Source organism: Chroicocephalus ridibundus, chromosome 9 (assembly GCF_963924245.1).
Source record: "Chroicocephalus ridibundus chromosome 9, bChrRid1.1, whole genome shotgun sequence".
Lineage (NCBI taxonomy): Eukaryota > Metazoa > Chordata > Aves > Charadriiformes > Laridae > Chroicocephalus > Chroicocephalus ridibundus.
The window spans coordinates 23,995,195-24,015,740 of NC_086292.1; the positions used below are offsets into that span (position 1 = coordinate 23,995,195).

Genomic DNA, 20,546 nt, shown 5'->3' on the forward strand with positions numbered 1-20,546 from the left:
GAGCACAATCATGCTACTGTGCTCCCGAGCTAAAACGGGATTATTTCATTGCCTAAGTACAGCGGCATCTGTGCCCCCGCGGATCTTGGCTCTCAAGTCAATCCATGTTTTGGCAGTTATGGGCTTCCTAATTCGACCTCTTAGAGCTACAAGTCGGACAATACCAGAGTCATTGTTACACTTCAAGGCAAAAGCAGAGTGGCATCTTATGGAAAGATTTACGTAACTAAAGTTTGAAAACAGACCCGTCTGCTTACACACTTGTGAAGTGACACATAGGACAATCCATAGCTGGAGCATGCTTTGACTGAAACTCTAACCCACCCGTTTGCGTCAGCCACAAGTCAGAGGTCCCTCCTCTCTTTGGACGTTATTTCTAGTTTATCTGAAGCAAATCAGCTACTCTTCCCACACCAATGGCCTTGAAGCCCCCTGCAGCCTGGGCTGCATCCCCAGCAGCATGGGCAGCAGGGCGAGGGGGGGGATTCTGCCCCTCTGCTTCACTCTGGGGAGACCCCCCTGCAGTGCTGCCTCCAGCTCTGGGCACCAACAGCAGAAGGACACGGAGCTGTTGGAGCAGGGCCAGAGGAGGCCCCGGAGATGCTGGGAGGGATGGAGCCCCTCTGCTGTGAGGACAGGCTGAGAGAGCTGGGGGGGTTCAGCCTGGAGAAGAGAAGGCTCCGGGGAGACCTTCCAGCCCCTTCCAGTCCCTAAAGGGGCTCCAGGAGAGATGGGGAGGGACTCTGGATCCGGGAGGGGAGCCATGGGACGAGGGGGAATGGTTTTCCACTGGAAGAGGGGAGATTGAGATGAGATCTGAGGAAGAAATTCTTGGCTGTGAGGGTGGTGAGCCCCTGGCCCAGGTTGCCCTGAGAAGCTGTGGCTGCCCCATCCCTGGAGGGGTTCAAGGCCAGGCTGGACGGGGCTTGGAGCAACCTGGTCTGGTGGGAGATGTCCCTGCCCAGTGCAGGGGGCGGCACCAGGTGGATTTTAAGGTCCCTTCCAACTCTAACCATTCTATGAAGATGACACTGCCTCCAGCCTATCCCCCTGTGTCTAGACTAACACTTCAGCCTATCTGCTATGGCTTTGTAACCTACAGCCTCATCAAGAGCAGAGACAGACAGCTCTGTCTCACCAATACTTCACATCCAGCAGACCCCACAGACACGTCTCTCGAGACTGTAGTGGAAGGGGCACCTCTTGCCACATCCACCATTTCAGGCTGTATGTCCAGTTTTGGACAGTAGGCTGTGAAGAACCAGGCTGGTGAGTCCCATGCACGTAACGTGTTACAGGTGGCAGAAGGGTTCTCCATTTCCCCCTTCCCTTCCATTCTTCAATGTCCTTGCTTTACTGCCAGCGAAGTTAGCTTCTACCTGAAGATTTCTAAGAATGAAAAAACTACCACGTTACACAGCATCACATCTGTCTCACAAATGGGACAGGGACATGAAACTCACTGTTTCCACAAGCCACTGCGTGTGACATCAGGTCACGGCACTGTGCAAGGATGGTCCCAACCCCCTGCACTGAAAGCAAAGTAGCAGAAAGCAGAATTCTTGCAATGCTGAGGTGTGTGTCAAAACCTTGTTTTAAATTCAATACTATTTTGAAGTGTAAGTCAGCTGATCAACTGTTTCATGCCTGGATTCACACAATGAACCAAATGTAAACTCTCAGGCATTTATGGCAAGATGAATCAAAATATAATGCAGGTTATTAGTTGGCCCAAAAACATCTAATCAATTTTGACATAGAAATGTTTAAGTCCTTACGGATTTACCATATCTTCAGCGTTCTGCAAAGGACTCGCATTTCAGCTGTGTTTTCCATCCCTCACAAAGCCTTTCTCCAATGTAAGTCACCTATAGCTACAACTCCAGCACATTAAAGCTCATTCATCACCACCTACACTTAATAAATCCACTCTGGTGAAAGAGACTCCACTGGCGACAGTTTGATTAGATAAGCCTTGCATGTTATTAAAAAAAAAAAGCAGCACACAGCAGCAATCCAGCAAATAGAAGTAAAAGAAAAACCTGTATTATCTCCGGGAAGACAACAGGACTTATGACATTTGGATCCCACTTTCTCTTCACTCGCAGTGAAAAAAAATCCTGGTAAGAAACCAGCTGTCAGTTATTTTAAGAGCATAAAGCTTTATGTGGTTACTAAGATCAGGGAAGGCCAACGGAACACATTAGTCCATTCACAAGGCAACTGAATAGCTTAGATACAGCATGTCCCTTCGGTGTCCGACTTGTCACACACACCCCTAATCTACTGATTGCCAAGGGCACAGCTCAAGTACCTATTACCATGCTACAAATTAGACTTACTCAGACATGGGCAGATGTCAAGTAGAACAAGGCACCCTCATTCAGCCTGTCAGGAGAAAAAAAAATCAGCATAGGGAAGGGGTGTGCATCTCTTGTGGTTTGGTTGAAGTACTTTATTTCTACAATTTTAAGTTCAATACTATCCAGTATACTTAGGAATTCATATTTTTGAGGTTTATGAATGTAGGAGTCAATACTACTAAATGAAAAAGCTTTTATTGTATGTTCTCACTTTATTAGCAAAGCCACTTTTTAACTTAATAGACTAAGTTGCGGTATATATTTAAAACCCTTTAAAGCTTGCTGCTTGAGCATTTAATGGTGAAACATTTTTCCACTTTCAACTAAAAATCGTGCGCATGCATAAGGGCACAGTAACAACTGCAATGAAAACAACAGTAACAGGTAAACAGCAATTTCCGTCATACATCCCACAAACTTTATAAAACTGTATAAATACAACTCGCAGAAAGAGGTATTACAGCACAGAGGTTAAAGCCAAGGTTATGATCAGGTAGAACTGGGAAAAGAAACCAGTTCCTGCACCTCCGCCCTGCAACGAGGGCTAAACTCTACTCACTTGACAAGCTCTCCCATTATATCCCACCCATATTCACCCTTGCCATAATCCTGTCAGAACTGATGGAACTGGCCAGGTGGATATTACCTGTTCCTGCCGCCGCTAGTGCCGACACAGAGGACACCGAATGGAGGCAAATCCAGGAACACCATCCACGGTGGGTGGACGGTGTTGTATGACCAAGCTTTTGGTCATATCCCCTCGCCTCATTACTAACAGCCGAAATCTCTGTTGTGGAGTTTGGAGCACGCAAACAGGACACGTTTAGGAAGGCTGTAAGCCTTATCCGCTCCCTTAAGTACCAGAGCACAACCTGACCCGGCCATATGCTGAAGACTGGGAAAAGCTGACTGCCGTGCAACTAAAAGGTCCTTAACAGCAACCATCTGTACAAATTAAATGCTAGCCCCACAAAATAACTGTTGTCTATTTTTCACAGAGCCTTTTCTGAAAATTACCACACTAAAAACAGAGTCAACATCTCTAAATACAATCAAAGAAAAATGTATGTATTATCAGTAACTGTGGCATCACTATGAAAATATTTTAAGGTATGTAGACTGATACTTGGAACATTTATACCTATACTATATTTCATGTTAAAAAAAAAGAGATCAATCAAGTTCCAATCTTGTTAAGCTGATAATAACAAAGGCATCTTATTAAAAAAATAATCAAGTTATTTCTCAGCTGCAAATTTTTCCAAGCCCTTTGGAGTGATACTCGTCTGGCAAGTAAATACAACTGTACTTGTCTAACCCACCGTACCTCATGTGTCTGAGCATATCAAACTTCTGCGAGCCTGTACAGACCAGGTGGCCACACAACATCTGCTTCCTTCATTCACCCTTATACCTTCTGGAAAGCTACAGAAAGAGTTTAAAGAACTTTATTTTTTAATTTTTTTTTTAAAGGCTGAAGATTTTTAGTTATGAAGAAGCTCCTTTGTCCTAAGGAAGCAGCCTCAAAAGTTGAAACAGAAGCATCTGAACCAAACCAAGCCTTTGGTCATATCCCCTCGCCTCATTACTAACAGCCGAAATCTCCGTTGTGGAGTTTGGAGCACGCAAACAGGAAACATTTAGGAACAGTGTCACCTGCGAAGGAAGGAGCCCAAGAAAGTAACAGACCCCTGAGCAAGTCCTGCCTGACTTTCTGGATCAGAGGAGGGACTCCAAAAGAGGAGTGTCTTGGGGTGGACCAGAGCAGTGCGAGAAGGAAGCTCTGCCCATGAAGTCTAACCCAGGGACGCTGCTTGAGCCCTGACCAGAGTCTGGAAACAAGGAGAACAACGTGTGCCGAGGAATCACATAATCCACTACTCTGGTTACTCACAAAAGGTATCACAGTATGCAATTATTATTCTTAAAAGTTATATTATTATTAAATAACATTCCATATTATCACTGTTACTTGGCCAACTGTGGCAAAGTCCTCACGGACTTTGGCCACAAAAGAGTGACCCCAAGGACACAAAGTGAATCAAGTCAACACGTATCTCCAGGGAAAGTCAGCTGGATCAGCACAAGGACTTCTCCTGCTGCTTCATAAAGAATCCAGCACCTGGAAGGCCGCAGCCTTCCTGAACTGGCAGCAGAGCCTGGAAGAAGCCAAGGGAAAGATGACTACAGGCCAATATTATCTTGAAGCAGATTTTCTCTTGACTGAAAGCAAGACAGACTAGCAGCCACTATTTGCACATGCCGAACCTCATCCCAGAATGAGAAAATTAAGCATTAATGACAATTTTTTTTTAAAGCCCTTACTAAACTATAATCACAAAACCATATATATGAAAATACACAAAGGCCTCCAGGATAAGGGAAGTCTAAAAACCACTTTAAAACCTTTTCCTTAGATCTAGGTAACAAAAAAGGTAAATCTCACGTAAGAACCCACACCGGTTCACACCTAGGAGTTTAAGCAATTACTGGTCCATTAAAATAAAAGGATATTTTTCAGTTTAAAAAAGAGAACAAAATTTACATGATGTAGTATTAATACTACAAATGCAAAAAAAATTGAGAAATCGAGGTTTCTGAGGTAACAGCAACTCTGCCAACTTGAGCTCTTCAGTGCCAAGAAAAGCACTGATGTTGTCCACAAAGGCACCGCTCTCCTAGACAACTGTCATGAGAACAAAGCAGTAGCTGCAGAGTATCAGAGCTCATGATTTAAAAGAAAGCACTCAAGACCCCATTACTCATATTATACTTAAAACAATAAGCACAAAGACTATGATGGAAAATCCTAAAATAACACACTGCTTTAACTTTCAACTGTTACTGGAAATTTGGGCCAAAAAAATGGGAACACTGGGACTAATAGCCCCAAAAGAAAGAGCTGGCTTGTAAACCTACGGCACTACGAACAGCGTATTTATGGAGTCCATCTGACAAATAAGACATTGCATCACAAAAAACGACATTGTTTCCACAAAAGTAAATCCTTTAAGTACTTATTCAGATACAGTTATATTCTGTCATACAAGTTCTTCCTTTCCTGTAATATTTTGGGAGCGCAGTTCAGCTGCATGCTCCCGGAATATTGTTGTGTTCCAGCAGACAGGAACCGAAAACTTTCAGGAAAGCTTCTATTGACTGCTACTATTCTCACCTTCTTTAAGGCACATATATTAGACTTCCAATCAAAATTAAACAAGGACAATAAAGTGTTAATAACCTGACGTGTAAAATAAGTAGCATCAGTAAGCTGGCCAGAAGAGCTTCTACAAGTGCTGAGTTAACCCTGCTGAAGGATAACCACATACCCAGTGTCAGGGGTTTTACTGATGTCTAGAACATATTCAGCAGTCAACAGTAAAAGCCTCTGGCAGGCTGATCACTACAGAAGTTAGCTGTCGTGGTTAATCATTTATGAAACCATACATATTCTATTGCTCTGTCTTCCAGCTCTCTATTTCAACCATCAGCTTTGTCTCTGCTTTCCATGAAGTGCTCCGTGTTCACAGCTTTCCAGAACCAAAAGAAACTGTTAGGCAAGTGGCACAGTTAGTCTAACTTAGGAAAAAAAAAAAAAAAAAAAGAAAAAAAAATCAATTCCCCCATTAGCATTTCGGGCTTTTTAGAAAACACACATCAGTTACTCACAAAGTGTCTCTCCACATCATCTCTGATGAGCGGAAATATCTCCTCTGCTCTTCATGCACCTGTAGTCAAACAGAAAAGAATTGAAGCAGGGTCACAGACAGACATCCCGAAATAGCATCTGCCTCTCAGAGCCCACAGATTTTCACAAAACAGACCAAGATTCACTCTCAACGTTCACACACAATACGACTTTTTCCCCATTTCACTAACTTTCTCCAGTAAAATTACAGAGATAAAGGAGCACAAAAGAAAGAAAACGGCTTCTTGTTTGCATGTCTTACACTGCTCTTTGCTGCGGAAACAAGGATGAATTATGAAAACTAATCAAGTGAACAGAGAGAGCACATGCCCTAGATTTTTCAAATAATCTCTTGGTTTAACCCAGTTGTTCCTGAGCCTGCCTATCCCATGAACAATTTGCTAAAATGGAAGCTGTGACTCATTAAAGCTACCTTGTATTCCAAGTGGGAAAGAAACAGCTCAAATTATTTATGTGCAAGACGTAAGCACATTAATTTGTACAGAAGAAGCCAAAATTTTAATGAGTTCCATTTTTAAAACCTAATAGAGTTGACAAAAAACTCCTTGTCCTTTTTCTTTTTTATGTCTCAAGATATGATACCTTACAGCCATTAACCAAAACGAAAGCCTACAGTCTATATTCAAGTTTGTGATCTCCTACCTCCACTTGACGGGACTGCGAAAAAGTCGTAAAATTTCAGTTTGCTGACATCATTCAGCAGCAAGCACTGCGAAATATAAACTATGCAATACCACGGACAACAGCCACGCTTCTGATTTTTGATCCTTTATAGATTTTACATTGATAAACATAAGTGAATGATCAAAAATTAGTAGCTGTATGAATGAGATATTTCTTTAAAGCCACTGACTTTTAATTCACAGCCCAATGCAGAAATTCCTATTTCTTCATTAATACTTCTAATGTACAAAAGAAAATTAGTATTTTTAAATGCGGTCACAAAAGAGTAAATCTACGTAACAGATTTGAAATAACAGGTGAGTTTATATATAAAGAGAAAACAGAAACTTCTGCAAATCCGCCTCTCCCCTACCATTACAAATAAAATTCTGACTTCGGAGAGTAGGTCACAAACAACGCTAAAATTTTATTTTATTAAAGCAGATTCAGACATTTAGCGGAAGGAAATTGCACTCAGTATTTGTAAGCGTGAATCATAAATTCAGTGTGCGCTTTATACGTTAACAGAGACGGCATCAAACAGAATGGCTCGGCAGCTTCCCACGAGCCCACTCCCTCCCTCTGGTGCGAGAGCAGCTGCAGAATAAGGTGGTTCCTAACGCCTGATGCTGCTGCCGCAGGACATCCTCCTCTTTCAAATAAACTTCGGGTTTTCCTCTATTAAAGAAGTCTGCTGAGCAATAGGCTACGTCTTATTTGTCCTCCATGATAAAACCAACATGTTCAAAAAGTACCACATACGCCTGAGCTGCCTTCCTACCGCCATGCTCAGAAACAGTTCTTGGCAAAGTCCTCCGCGATGCGCAGCGTGGTTGGTGTGATTAGGGTAGACACTCAGTCCCGCCCCTTGTTTTTCCATCCCGTGGGCATTGCGTGGGCTTCTCTGATGAGGCAAATACACTGCACAACCACAGGAAAGCATCAAAAGGCAGGTGGGCCTTGGCTTCACAAAACTCTAAGGGATTAAATTAATTCGAAGAAATAAATGAAGCTGACCTCCTCTCGGGCAAGCATACACTACAGATGGGTTTGTGTATCTAGTTAAGCATCTTCTTCCCATACACCTGCTCAGTAAGGTCAAAACCATGTTCCTTTGATGTGGTCTTGAATAGGGTTGCTTATCTGTACGTATCAAGTATACGGCTCGCTCCAGCATGCTTTAAGATTGGGAAGAAAACCTGACCTTTCAATTATTAATTACAAATAAAAATAATTTTTTTTAATCTTTCCATTTTACATAATTTCATAAACAGGCCACTCCAAGTCAATTTAGCTGCAAGTTTCTTAAAGTTGTTTTCAGTAATAAGAGTTAGTAGTGCACAGTAAATTTGTGCTGTACCCAACAAAACTAGACCTGAATTCCTGAAAAGATGAGTTTCACCTTCTTCCAGAGACTGTTTAACACATTGGACTGGCCAAACTATTTACATACAGTCAGCAGCACTTCTAATAACTTTAACCCAATTGCCTAAGGCCCCAGAGATGCCGGGAGGGCTGGAGCCCCTCTGCTGTGAGGACAGGCTGAGAGAGCTGGGGGGGTTCAGCCTGGAGAAGAGAAGGCTCCGGGGAGACCTTCCAGCCCCTTCCAGTCCCTAAAGGGGCTCCAGGAGAGATGGGGAGGGACTCTGGATCAGGGAGGGGAGCCATGGGATGAGGGGGAATGGTTTTCCACTGGAAGAGGGGAGATTGAGATGAGATCTGAGGCAGAAATTCTTGGCTGTGAGGGTGGTGAGCCCCTGGCCCAGGTTGCCCAGAGAAGCTGTGGCTGCCCCATCCCTGGAGGGGTTCAAGGCCAGGCTGGACGGGGCTTAGAGCAACCTGGTCTGGTGGGAGGTGTCCCTGCCCAGTGCAGGGGGCGGCACCAGGTGGGCTTTAAGTTCCCTTCCCACCCAAACCATTCTATGAGTCTATGATTCTACAAATAAAAATCTATTAGAGTGACATCAAAAATGAAATCCCTTCCATCTGTATATCTCCTCCCCTCACCTGAAGCCTCTGATGAGGCTGTAGCAGAACAGCTCATGTTATCTGCTGCCATTACTCTGCTTGGGAAAGAACACTGAGACAATTATACTGCAAGGTGAAAGCTGCCTTTTTCTAAAGTGTGGGGCTTTATTTTTTTAAACCACTGCTGGTGGGACAAAAGAAACTACCTTTTGGAGCCATGTGTCTGGCTTGCAGTAGAAAATCATGAGAAATGCTACAGGGTTGGGTTTTTTTTTCCTGCACATAGGAGAAAACTAAAGATCATAAAAACGAATAGTGGAGGATGGGTAAGTTGATGCACACAAATTCTAAAACCGGCAACTGATGGATTTTCTTCCAATAAAGTGCAAAATACAGCAAGTGCATGAGGAGTATTTACCAACTCTCATTACCCCAGAAATTCAGATAGTTCAAATTCCATGTTAAAAATAAATTTTTTTCACACTCAGAAAAGTTTTAGTTAATTTTCAACTTTAACGGTAGAGCTGCTTCAATTTTTCCATCCTCACCGGTGACTCTACACGCCCAGCACGCAGGTAGGAGAAATTCTCGCCTCCGTTTACAACTGCACAGTTACTCTCTGCGTCCAGGGAGAGGGCAGACCTGGCCACCAGCACTAACCTGTCCCCCCCGCCAGGAGCTGGGTGGCTCACTGCCCTGCCATTCCTCACATCTCTTCAGTTTCGGGCATTGGCTCTTCTTGCTGCTGTTTACATTTTGCAATCGTTCTTTCAGATATCCAAATGCAAGTACCTCTATTTATGAATAACGTTTCATTTCCTGTATAACCCATTGTATTTTATTTTTTTTTAACGACCTTGAGCACGAATTTAGGAGGAAAATTTAAAAGGGGTGTGGTCAAGGCCCATGTAAAATTGATTAGCATTTCGCAGAGAAGTTAAACTACTTTAATTCCAACTCCATAAAATAAATAAAACCACTACATGCGTTGGTCAACTCACATAGCAGACACCCCGTGAAACTAACCTTTATTTTTATGTTTATATTTTGTCTTCTATGAGAACGCTCCAGGTTTTTCAGAGCTGACAGAGGATGCACGTGGCTTACATAGGTAACTTCTATCAGTTACAGTCAGCTCTTCAGCAACAACCGCAAATGTGTGACACAAAACATGCCACAGAGCATACGAGGTCCGAGGACAGAGCTCAGCAGACACGTCCTTTCTCCAGAAAGTGAGTGGTTTCAAATGGCACTCAGAAATCACAAAGCGGCGGAAGACGCTGTGCTTTAGCCTGACGCACAACGATAACGAAGGCCTTTCCCCAGCACAGTAGGCAACGAAAACTAAAACCATAACACAACAGAACTGCTGAAAAACAGGCTGTTGACTAAATCCACCGGCAGCAAGAGGGTAGATTCTAGCCTGGGAACATTAATGAAGGACACGGTTCCACCTCCCGCTTGGTCTGACCTAATGAGCACTTGCCTGCCTTGTGCTGAACCCGCAAACCAGGAGCTGCCACCCGCTGCCGGGGACGGCCACGCGTCCCCCACCCAGCCACAGGCAGAAGGCAGCAGCACTGTCCCTTTTAGCAGCGCTCTTCAAAGAGCTGCTTGAATCTCTAAATAAGAAGTATCTCTCTCCAAATACAGACCAGCACACCCTTAAAAGGGCATTTTTATCTTCAAAGTACAATAGCCTGATGCAGGCATTTTCAGCTTGAACTTTGTACACAATTCTGGACATCACCGCAACCTCCTGGTTTTTATAAAAGGCACCAGAGTCGCATTACCTGAGAGCAGCATTAACATATATCACATATCACCTGATAATCAATAATTAACAAGTAGAATCATTGCTATGTTCCACCTACAAACTGGAAGTATATAAGTATTTAAAGGCTTTCAATAAAAACCAAGTCCACACAGAAAAGAAACCCCGTATCTTAGACTACAGAAGATACAACTGAAACCACCAATTTGCTTCAGTCAGCCGAGGTACTGCATCTTGAAAACCTCAGCATCCTAAAGGAAGCCAATAAACAGCTGAAATACAACTCTAGGTAGCAGAACAGATCTTATCCTAACAGAAATTTTGTAATTGTATTAAATGAGTAAGTTTAACCCACCAAAAGCCACACTACCATGGCTCATTATCTGCAATTCCGTACTGTCCTTTGTTAATGTACTCGAACAATTTGTTCAATAAAAATTTTATTCGACCTATTTTAGGAACACAAAATAAACCAAGCTTCAGCGTGTTCCCACAAACCTAGAAGTTTTCAGTAATATTTTATGCATAAAAAACAAGCTTCTCAGTATAGTATTTCACTCATACAGCAAGAGAAAACAGTTCTCTGGAGATCGAACTGTTAATACACTGCTCATAAATCACACCCAAGTAAAACACCTGCAGTTTACAACGGCCCCATATGCAGCAGGAAAATGCTATGCCACATCGGATGCCCCTATAGTATGCTCTTAAAATCAGGAGCTTCAGCAGTTACAGCACCGTGTGATCCAGCCCCAGGGAATGGGACTTTCCTCCCATTAGGTTGAGCCCTAACGAGACCAGCTCCACACAGAGCAGTCCCAGCCTGGGACCAAAGGAGAGGGGGACAAGGAGGTGGCTGCAGATAATACACCGCAATGACAGCGAGTTTAAGGTGCCAGCACCAGGAGGGGACAAGGAGGCAGCAGGGACCAGTGTCCCAAAGCACAGGAGACCCCAAGTGAGATAAGGCAGCTCCCTGCCAGAGCCACGCAGCCCTGCCGGGTCAGCAATCCCCTGGGCTTGACATCGGCTTTGCTGCTCGGACAGCCGCGCTGCTCCCTCTTCTGCCCTTGGCCCAAACGTCTTACTGTCTCTTCATCCACAGCTGCAGCTCCAACACTGCTCAGAGCGGTGCGCGGCGCACAGATGGCCGGGCAGTGGCAGCTGCCCGAAACGCTCTTGTCCTGCTGCTGTCACCACAGCCACAATCCAGAGCAGGTCCCTACCGGTGACAGTGCCCCTGCTCCTGTTTGTGGGTGTCCAGACTATACGGCAAGCATCTTCCATTAAAGGCAATTCAGTTAAAGGCAACATGGGCTTCTGCCTCCATGGTTATGGCCAGAGATCTCAAGAGCCCTGAAAGTACGGAGTTGTGACTCTCAGCCTACACAGATCGCTTCCCTTTGTCAGGGGCTCCACTCTGGGGAGCGTATGCCACAGATTGAGAGGCATCACCTAAACACTGCTCTGGAAGGGTTAATGAAAAGGCCAGTTCACACCGGACTGAAAACAAGCGGTAACAGCTGGAGGTGAAATCCTGTGAAGCTTCCTAGTAAAATAATGCAAACTTCAGTAGACTGAAATCTTCCTGTCTTCAGAAGTGACTTTTCAATAGTCAGCATACATTATCTGACAGTAAAAGCAAAAAAGCTCAGAACGCGAAAGCCCACTTTCCCATTTTCTGCTGTAAAACTTTTTGGTACCCATCTCCTATATCACACACCAGAGTATCAGAGCCACCTGCTTCACTGAGAAATTTAATCCATGGTATTTCCTTAAGCTACCACTCAAGCATCCATGTGACAAGCCACCTTGGGATCACTTTCCACTAAACTCTGAGCCTTCCCACCTGCTGTTACGTTCCTCAGCCACATCCTTTACCTGCAGGTTTCATCTGAGCCACATCCTTGGAAAAAAAAAATAATCTACATATGCAAATAAAGGACTGGGAAAAATGCTTCTGGATCAAGTTAGTCAGCAGGATTTCAAACACCCATCACCATCAGCAAGCTTACTAATCCTGGAGTGCTGTTAAGGGGAGAAGGTGGAAGCTAGGGGAACGCCAGGCTGCAGATCAACTTCAAGGCATTAGTTCTTTTTTTTTTTTTCTAACAGATATTTTGAGCATACCTTAAAAAGACACAACCACTGAACTGATAATTCAGGAAATACTGGGTCACGAGGCTATCCAGAGCACAGCACACACCACTCACTGGCTTATCGTAAGCTAAACGACTGACATGAGAGTTGAATAAGATGCGTTTCACATGTCAGTAATTTAGCTTATTACTTAGTAGCACGTGGACATTTTCTAACACTACAGGATTAATAGCAAAGATAAGATTTGGATTTCTAACACTCTTTGTCCTAGAAATGGACGTTAAGAACCTCCCAAACACGAAGACCTTGAACACCAGTACAACAACAGTCCAGCTCTTTTGGCCCCAATCACCGCCTCAAAAGAAGAGCCAGAGGAAAAGCCACACAACTTCTGGATAACTGACTGGCAGGGAACAAAAAGCCCCAGACCATTCTAGATGTACCAGGAATCATTCCCATCTTTAAAATTCCTCTTAACTACACTGTAGATGCGTGATTATTCTCTGACATTACGTACATTTGTTCTCAACTCCACAAGAAATCACAAGGTTTTGTCAGAACAAACCCATGAACAGCAATGTTCCCTGCCTTACCTTTCAAACAGCGAAGTTTGATGAATAGTACAGTCTAAAGTGAACGAATGTTTTACCTCCGAGCAGCACAGCTTCAATTGTTGGCTCAGTCTACCCACGATCAGAAAAACTGAATGGAAGCTTTAGCCGCATTCTACTAAGATTTCAAAACTACTTGATAATCTACAAATATATACATTCATCTTTTTCAGCTAAGCTGAAAGACTTCTCAAAAAGCTGAAAGCAATCAGCCTTAACAGTATCTCCTTGTGTTACATACACTATTTTGCACAAAGCTTCCCCTGTCTTTATCAATTGTTCTAATAAATGACCTCAGGCTACATAATTTGATCCACAACAATTTAACAATTACAGTACTTTCACCAAAGGAGAGTTCTGAGATATATATATATATATATATATATATCAACCAGCTTTTGAAAGCCCTGATGAAACACTGCTCTCATGGAAGAATTAAACATTACATGGTTAGAGTTCTACAAAAAAAAAAAAAGAAAGAAATATTTTTAGTTTGAACATTTGCACGTTAAGCATTTAAACTGCTGTGAAGAGTTTAGATACAAGAGTTTCCAAGAGCTATTCATTTCCAATTGACAATACCCAAATCATGATAATTAACAATACAAAAGCCTTCTACTTTCTGTCCCGGTAAAGGCTGACAAATAGCATCAACAGCATCTGCTGAAAATTTACACTTTACAAGCACACTACTCACACGCACAGTCACTAAGTCATCTATTTTGTACTGGGAAAACTCATCAGGATCATTTTCAATGCATCAATTTAAGGATGACTACTGCAACATCTGGAAAGGGCTATGTCAAAAATACAGAGCACATACATACATAAATATTTATGTATTCTTCAAACTTGAAAGTTTCAGTCTACCAACAACACAAAAATATCCCAGTATTCTCATCGACACTCAAGAATATCCTTAAAGGTGCCTGCTTTCTTGGATGCATAAACCATTTAATCAGCATCTATTAAATGCTGTTTCACATGAGGAAAACACCACACACAAGCCGGATGTGGAAGCTCGGACCGAAGACCCGTTTAGCCAAGCTACCTGTCTAACAGCCGCCAATTCTGGAGCAGCGAGAGCAAAATCATGCTGCGCTCCGACAGCTTCCCTCAGCCAGGGATGGGAGAGCTTCCTCCCACAAACTGCATCCCAAATGTAGTCTTTACCACTCTGCAGTTCACTTTTGTCTTCTGCCAATTACTCAAATCCCATTTCAAACTAATTTGCGTTAACGACATCCCGTGACACTGGAGTCTCAATATAATCATACGCTAGATAACAATGGAGTCTCACAATATAATTCCGCATTCCAGGAAAGCGTCCTTCAGCTAGCACCTCAATAATTTCTTAACATACCACCCGCAGAAGCCTCCCCATCTCCAGTGTGATACTGGCTGCAGAGACTGGCCCAGTGTTGTTTCCCAAAGACTCACTGTACTGCCTCTTTACTGCACGAAACCCTGCGAGCACATCCACGCTGAACTACACAACATGCTGCCTAGTTATGGCAATTGAACAGGAACAGTGTATTGGGGTTTAGCCATTAAAAAAAAAAATAATTATTTGCATACACAAAGCATCTCAGCTTTCTTACTGTTCATGGCAGGATCCCAGGGCTATGTTTCGCCATTCCCAAGGAGTCCAGGTTAATTTTGACATCTAGAACAAGGTTCAGGAAGAGAAAAAAAAATTGTCACACATGTTTGCACACTATTATTCACTGTAGATGTTATTTTAAAGAACTGCAGGGTACAGCATCTCCAATGGAGTTAACTATTGGCTTCTGCAGCTCTTTGAGCTCTGTCTCCACTGCGAGTGGAAAATTGGATAGCCCCACTGCTTGCCTGGAGGGAAAGTTCACACAACTCACTACAAATCTGTGGCGTCCTGCTCTTTTCCATGTATACAGAGGATTTCATACACAATTCCGCAAGACCACAGCTTTAAATAAAAATCAATTTCAACCATAGTGCAGAAGAACAAGTGCCAGAGCTCTTTTTTGCTTTTAAACTAGTCAGTCTCTCTGTGTATCTCAGAAGTAGAGACACCATTTTACATAAATCCCTACATTTATACAAGTTACAGGAGGTACAGAAGTCCAAACAGAAGTAATGCCCTCCTTCACAATACTAAGCCAAGTACACTTTCCATAAATTCAGCCCAGAGTTGCTGTCATGGCAGGAAGCTGTCAGGCTGGGCTTGCAGAAAAAGCATCGGTCACAACGGAGCTGCGATAGCACGAAGTTACAGCGAAAAGCTGCACGGCCATTTGGAACAACCGGGGAGCAGGAGTTGGCAGGAGACGCTGCTTTTCTTTTTCATGCTGAAAAGATATCATCTCCAATTGAAAAGGAAAAAAGCAGCCAGTTACCCCCAAACGCAAAGAGGAATTAGCAGCATTGTCATGTGCAATGGCAGTCATTTTTTTTATTCACTCAAACGTAAAGCAGAGCGAGGAAATGCTGGCAACAATGCTGCCGGCTTTCACTTCCTCTGTGTTTCCTCTCAGAAAAGAAAAAACTGAAACATTACACTTGGCAACTCGTGGTCTCACATTCAGTTACACCAGTAAGTGAGGGTCACTTCGATAATCCAATGAATGAACAACACTTTTTTCAATTACAAGCCCTTGGCCAACGTTAAGTTATTCATCCAGTTAAATCAATGAAACAATACCAACAACAAAATCCCATAGCAAACCGCAAGTTAACCAATAGTAACAGATAAGAAGCACTATGGGACATTCAAACTTCTTAACCAAAACAAAGGAGTTACCCGAAGCTTAGACAGGCTACTGCAGTCTTATTTCATGAAGCTGTCTTCCTTTTGATACTCCTCCTTAAAATGTGTCCGATTATTTTGCGTTCTATAGTTGCACACCTACGTACAACAGCCAACAGCTAGACGCATGTTCCAGAATTAAAAGATTACTGTGTCAGGGATGACACAGACAAGTCATCAGGAAGCCTCTTGGGTTGCTTTGGTAAAGAAAGCCAGAAAGACAAGAAGTTAGAGGGTAGTACCCGGTGGCAAGAAGCTCTCTGCAACTGCGGGTAAGATCCACCACCGCCTGTCAGCGGGTTCTGCGTAACCTGCATCTCTGCGATGCCGTGCCAGGCTCCTCCAGCCGCACGCAGCCCTAACTGGGCTTGTGAAAGGCTCTCAGTAATGAAAATCTCAAACAATGTCGGACTTGTTAGATGCATCTGGGATGGCACTGAAACAATAAAGTCAATACAAAGATAGTGCTTTTTCCTCCAACCCACTCATTTTTCCCTCCTCCCATTTCTTTTTCCACCATTATTTATTCTTGACTCCATGTTCAGGACTGTAAAGTGTTGCCATGCAACCTCTTCTCTTGCACATTCACATTTTCCAGCCCAACTCCCTCCTAACATTAATTTTAATAATGAACAAACAATCTGAACTAATAATGGGAGCTGGTTATAACCACAGCACGGACCTTTCGGTACGCAGGTGGGGAAGACAGGACACTGGCACAGCCACCCCACACCACTGCCACAGCAGGGCTAGCACTGCTGCCACCCTGTGCGTCCCCACAAACCACGTCTACGTTTAACCACTTCTTCTTTCACTCCACACCAGATCACTACAGCCTGACTAGAAAACACTTTCATTCCCTATGAGGACGATGAACTGGGATTCTCCTACTTCACTTGTAACTTCACAGGGTGGTTTGCAGGGGAGAAGCCACATTTCTGCCTCTCGAGCAGCCCTTTAGCTCGTGAACCTCTGCCCCAGGTTTGGATCTTCTCCTCCAGATACAGCTGTGCTGGGGAAGAGCTCAGCACCCTCAGCTGCTTGTCCCCGTGCTCTGCCAGAAGGCTACCAGCTGAGCTGCTCTTAAATACTTTCTAACCTATTTACTCAGGATCAACCGATACAAAGAGTGATTATTTAGGCTGTTTAAACCACTCCAGCTTATTTTGGTCGGCATTCTGCAGAAGAGCTCACACAATTGTCTAAGCTGCCAGAGGTAAGGTTTACAGCTGCCTTACTGAAATATCTTCTCCTCCTACAAATGGGGATGGTGGCCAACAGCAAAACCAGACAAGAAACCCCTGCTGGCATCCCAAACTAGGGCTGGTGGCATACTCATCACCACCTGAAGAATGAATGTGAAGAGGAGGGCAATTCTTGCTTGCATCTGCTCAGTCCTTTCCAGGGAAGGAATTTCACCAAGCTCTCAGAGAAGACTTAACTCGGAGCTCCACAAGTGGGGACAGCCACATGAGCACCGATATTAACACAGCACACAAGCCTCTGCCCTTGAAGGAAGGCAAGAGATGCAGGTAAAATCCATCAAGTTGTCTTAAGGCTGTAAGTTTTGAAAGAGAAAAATGGTACCACCACAGGCTAAAGTTAGACTACACGCTTACTAAGATGTTGCCAAAAGTATTAACCATTTTTTTACTCCACTGTACCCACCCCACCCACAAACCCCAGAAAAATAACAGGTGGGGGAAAGACTACAGTAGCATAACAAGATTTGGGAACAGAAACTGCCCTTTTGTTCTGCACACGTGAAGGTCTTGGTCCGTCACTGTGGCTCTTAAATGGCATCGGGTACGGAGAGCGGCAACACAGCAGAAAAAAAAAAATTAAGGAATTGTGGTAGGCAAACAAAACCTCAGGGTCTCTATCTTCTCTAGCTAAAAGGAGATGCTAGGGGAGTCATACCACGGTCCATTTAGAGCCTCCCAGCAAACTACTCCAGATATTCAACCTTACATTAAGATAAGCTACTAAATCATTCCTGAAAAAAATATTTGCCTGCTTGCAAAGACACGGGCCAGGCTCTCTTGCTCCAAGTGATACCATCAACGTCATCAAGACAACTGGCCGAGTTAATGACACTTCCACCAACTCCAAACTAGCTGGTGACATGATCGTCTCATTACTGCTCTCCTTTAAATAACAAAACTCCCTGTTTGGACATGCAGGACAAAATTTTCAGACTCATGGGAAAATCTGGTACCAAGTCTCGCCTGGATTACAAGACTTCCTACACTAGCCCTTCTGTCATTAAAGACATCAGCATTTTATAGTGCCCAAATGTCTCAAGAAGAAGAGAGAAGTAGATGCTTACGCACTCACCATCACTCCTCCGTGACCAATGTGAGCAGCCCCACGAGACGGGTCGGATTTGCATAGCCACTGAGGGAGCGACACCAGGCAACTCCAGCAATCTAGTAAATTCCGACTCAATATTGCTGAAGTAACTAGATTTATCGTTTGATTCTTTTGTAGCTCAAGTGTTCAATTCATAATGTCCAGTTTGAAAGCGTAAGCTTGCAAAGTCTTTAGTTTATATAAAATATATCTCATAGGGCATATGCCCCGATGGAAATACTTTAATTCCACTGTATAAAAACAAGCTTAAAACAGCAAGCACAAGAGCCCAGCTTGAATTTCCAGATGTAACAACATCACTGCTAAATTACAAATTCAACTTTAAAGAGAAAAAAACTGTTTATGTTCTGTTCCTGTTAAAAGTTTCCAACCTAAACAAGCAATAAAATACAGTTGTTAGTGAATGAAAGCAACACAACCACACGTGTATTTTGTAACTTCTACTTGCTACTAAAGAAGTTACTCACTAGCAGTGAGTGGAAAGATGATCAGGGAGGGGAGGTGGAGGGGGATAAACTATTAATACACGTCTTCTACAACACTGGCACTGTGGTGGATAATCAGCTTCTAAAAAAAAAATATATACACACACAGAATACATGCCAGTGCCTGTAAGATTCTAGTGCCACTCACGGCTTTCTTTAAATAACGGATGTGCTACTCACTTCCTCTGTTCTATTCAAAATCTGTGGGCAGCCCAGACTTGCCCGGAACCGTGCCTGTTTCGTAACACAAAGCTACTGGAGAGTCAGGCACTGAGAAGCCAAAACTTGACACGGCAGAAGAGCAACCCATTTCTCCCTCTTGGCTTCCTTCAGGAGGAGCCAGAGAACATCCATGAGCAGGATGCAGGCCAATGTTTGATCCCTCCAGAGCTGAGACAAAAGCTTTCCCCCTACCTTACTGTGGTGTAGAATTCACGCTTTCATGTAAAGTTTACTGAAAGCATGAATTTATGTGGATCATTCGGCTCCTCCACAGGTGGAAAGCCAGCTGGAGAACAGCAGTCCCAGGAACATCTCTTTAAAGGCACCTGGAAACACAACTGGTTTGAAGTGGGAGCACTGCCCCGCTCCTGCTGCGGGGAGTTTGATGCTCTGTTCCCAGCACCTGCTGGTAGAAGCAGTCCTGCTTTCCCCCTCGCTCACCTCCAGCCACACCACTCCTGCCTCCACCTGTGAGAGCAACAGCAAGGTGTAGCCACAGGGTGAGAGAGCAAACTGATAAAAACATTACCAAGTGGGTTAGTTTCCCATGAGATAAGCAGCATGAAAGAAGTCACCCTGCAATCGCGCAAGCGTTAGCTCTGCCAAGGGAGAGGCAGCAGGAGATCACGGGAACAAGGCAGGACCACCCAGAGATGCATCAGCACCAAGCTGCCTCCAAGGCCTCTAGCATCAGATTTTTGCCCTCCAAGTGTGAACCTTCTGGTTAATTTTCAATCCACAACAGGTTTATGAATAAGCTTAAAGTTTAAAAGTAACGTTTCACATTTATTTCTTACTGAATTATTTAAATACTTAGAAAATATACTACAACAATGTATAACAAACAGAGCTTCAACTCTAGAGAGCTGGGTTTTGTGCCAGTGCAGTAAAAACCTGCTAGATATTTCAGATTATCATCTTAACATACTGCTGGATATTTCACATTAGCATTATCAGATAAGGTCAGTTATTCAAAAGAATCAAAATTCCCACGATGCTAAATGAAATGCATATGGAACACATTCAACTTGAAACCGGAACAGACCACTGGCATGGAGATCCCAAAAAACAATAAGGAAAAAGGAAATGGATTGAAATTCACATGTTTATCCTGGCTTTCTTCAACCTACAGTATTCTCTCTAATATTTATCACTTGTACACCTCAAAATCCTGCTCTATATTTTTCATGACACAGAACCTCACCTTCCTCATAACAACAGTTTGCGCTTGGAGGTGTAATCAAGCTCGTTTACAATGTACTATGGTTTTCATTTATCACTTTGCTAAATCCTGGTCTGCGATTTCCGAATGATACAGACTGATAAAATTGGCCTTCTCGGTTTCTTTTTCTTACCAAGAATAAAGGAACAAAGTTCTTCCCTCGCTTCCCTGCAAAGCTGGAAATTTACATTGACAATGGGATTAACACCTTGAGATGCTGAGCACTGCAATATCTGTTAAAATATTTACTTTTAAGCCCTCAGAGCTA

At 43.4% G+C, this 20,546-nt stretch overlaps 1 protein-coding gene across 10 annotated transcripts in view; it reads right to left on the minus strand.

The window, feature by feature from the left end:
* The window catches only part of KLHL13 (kelch like family member 13), an 86,506-nt gene that overhangs the window by 61,552 nt on the left and 4,408 nt on the right, over positions 1-20,546 (minus strand). For 3 of the 10 annotated variants that reach the window (XM_063345962.1, XM_063345957.1, XM_063345967.1), the window contains one exon: positions 6,033-6,091. The exons of 1 other annotated variant lie outside the window; for it this stretch is intronic. In XM_063345962.1, coding sequence (XP_063202032.1) covers positions 6,033-6,052 — 20 coding nt within the window. In that variant the 5' untranslated portion in view covers positions 6,053-6,091. Of the gene's footprint in view, positions 1-2,342; positions 2,389-6,032; positions 6,092-14,766; positions 14,855-20,546 lie in introns of those variants that run through there. 6 more of the 10 variants (XM_063345954.1, XM_063345961.1, XM_063345965.1 and 3 more) reach the window with 5 other exon arrangements.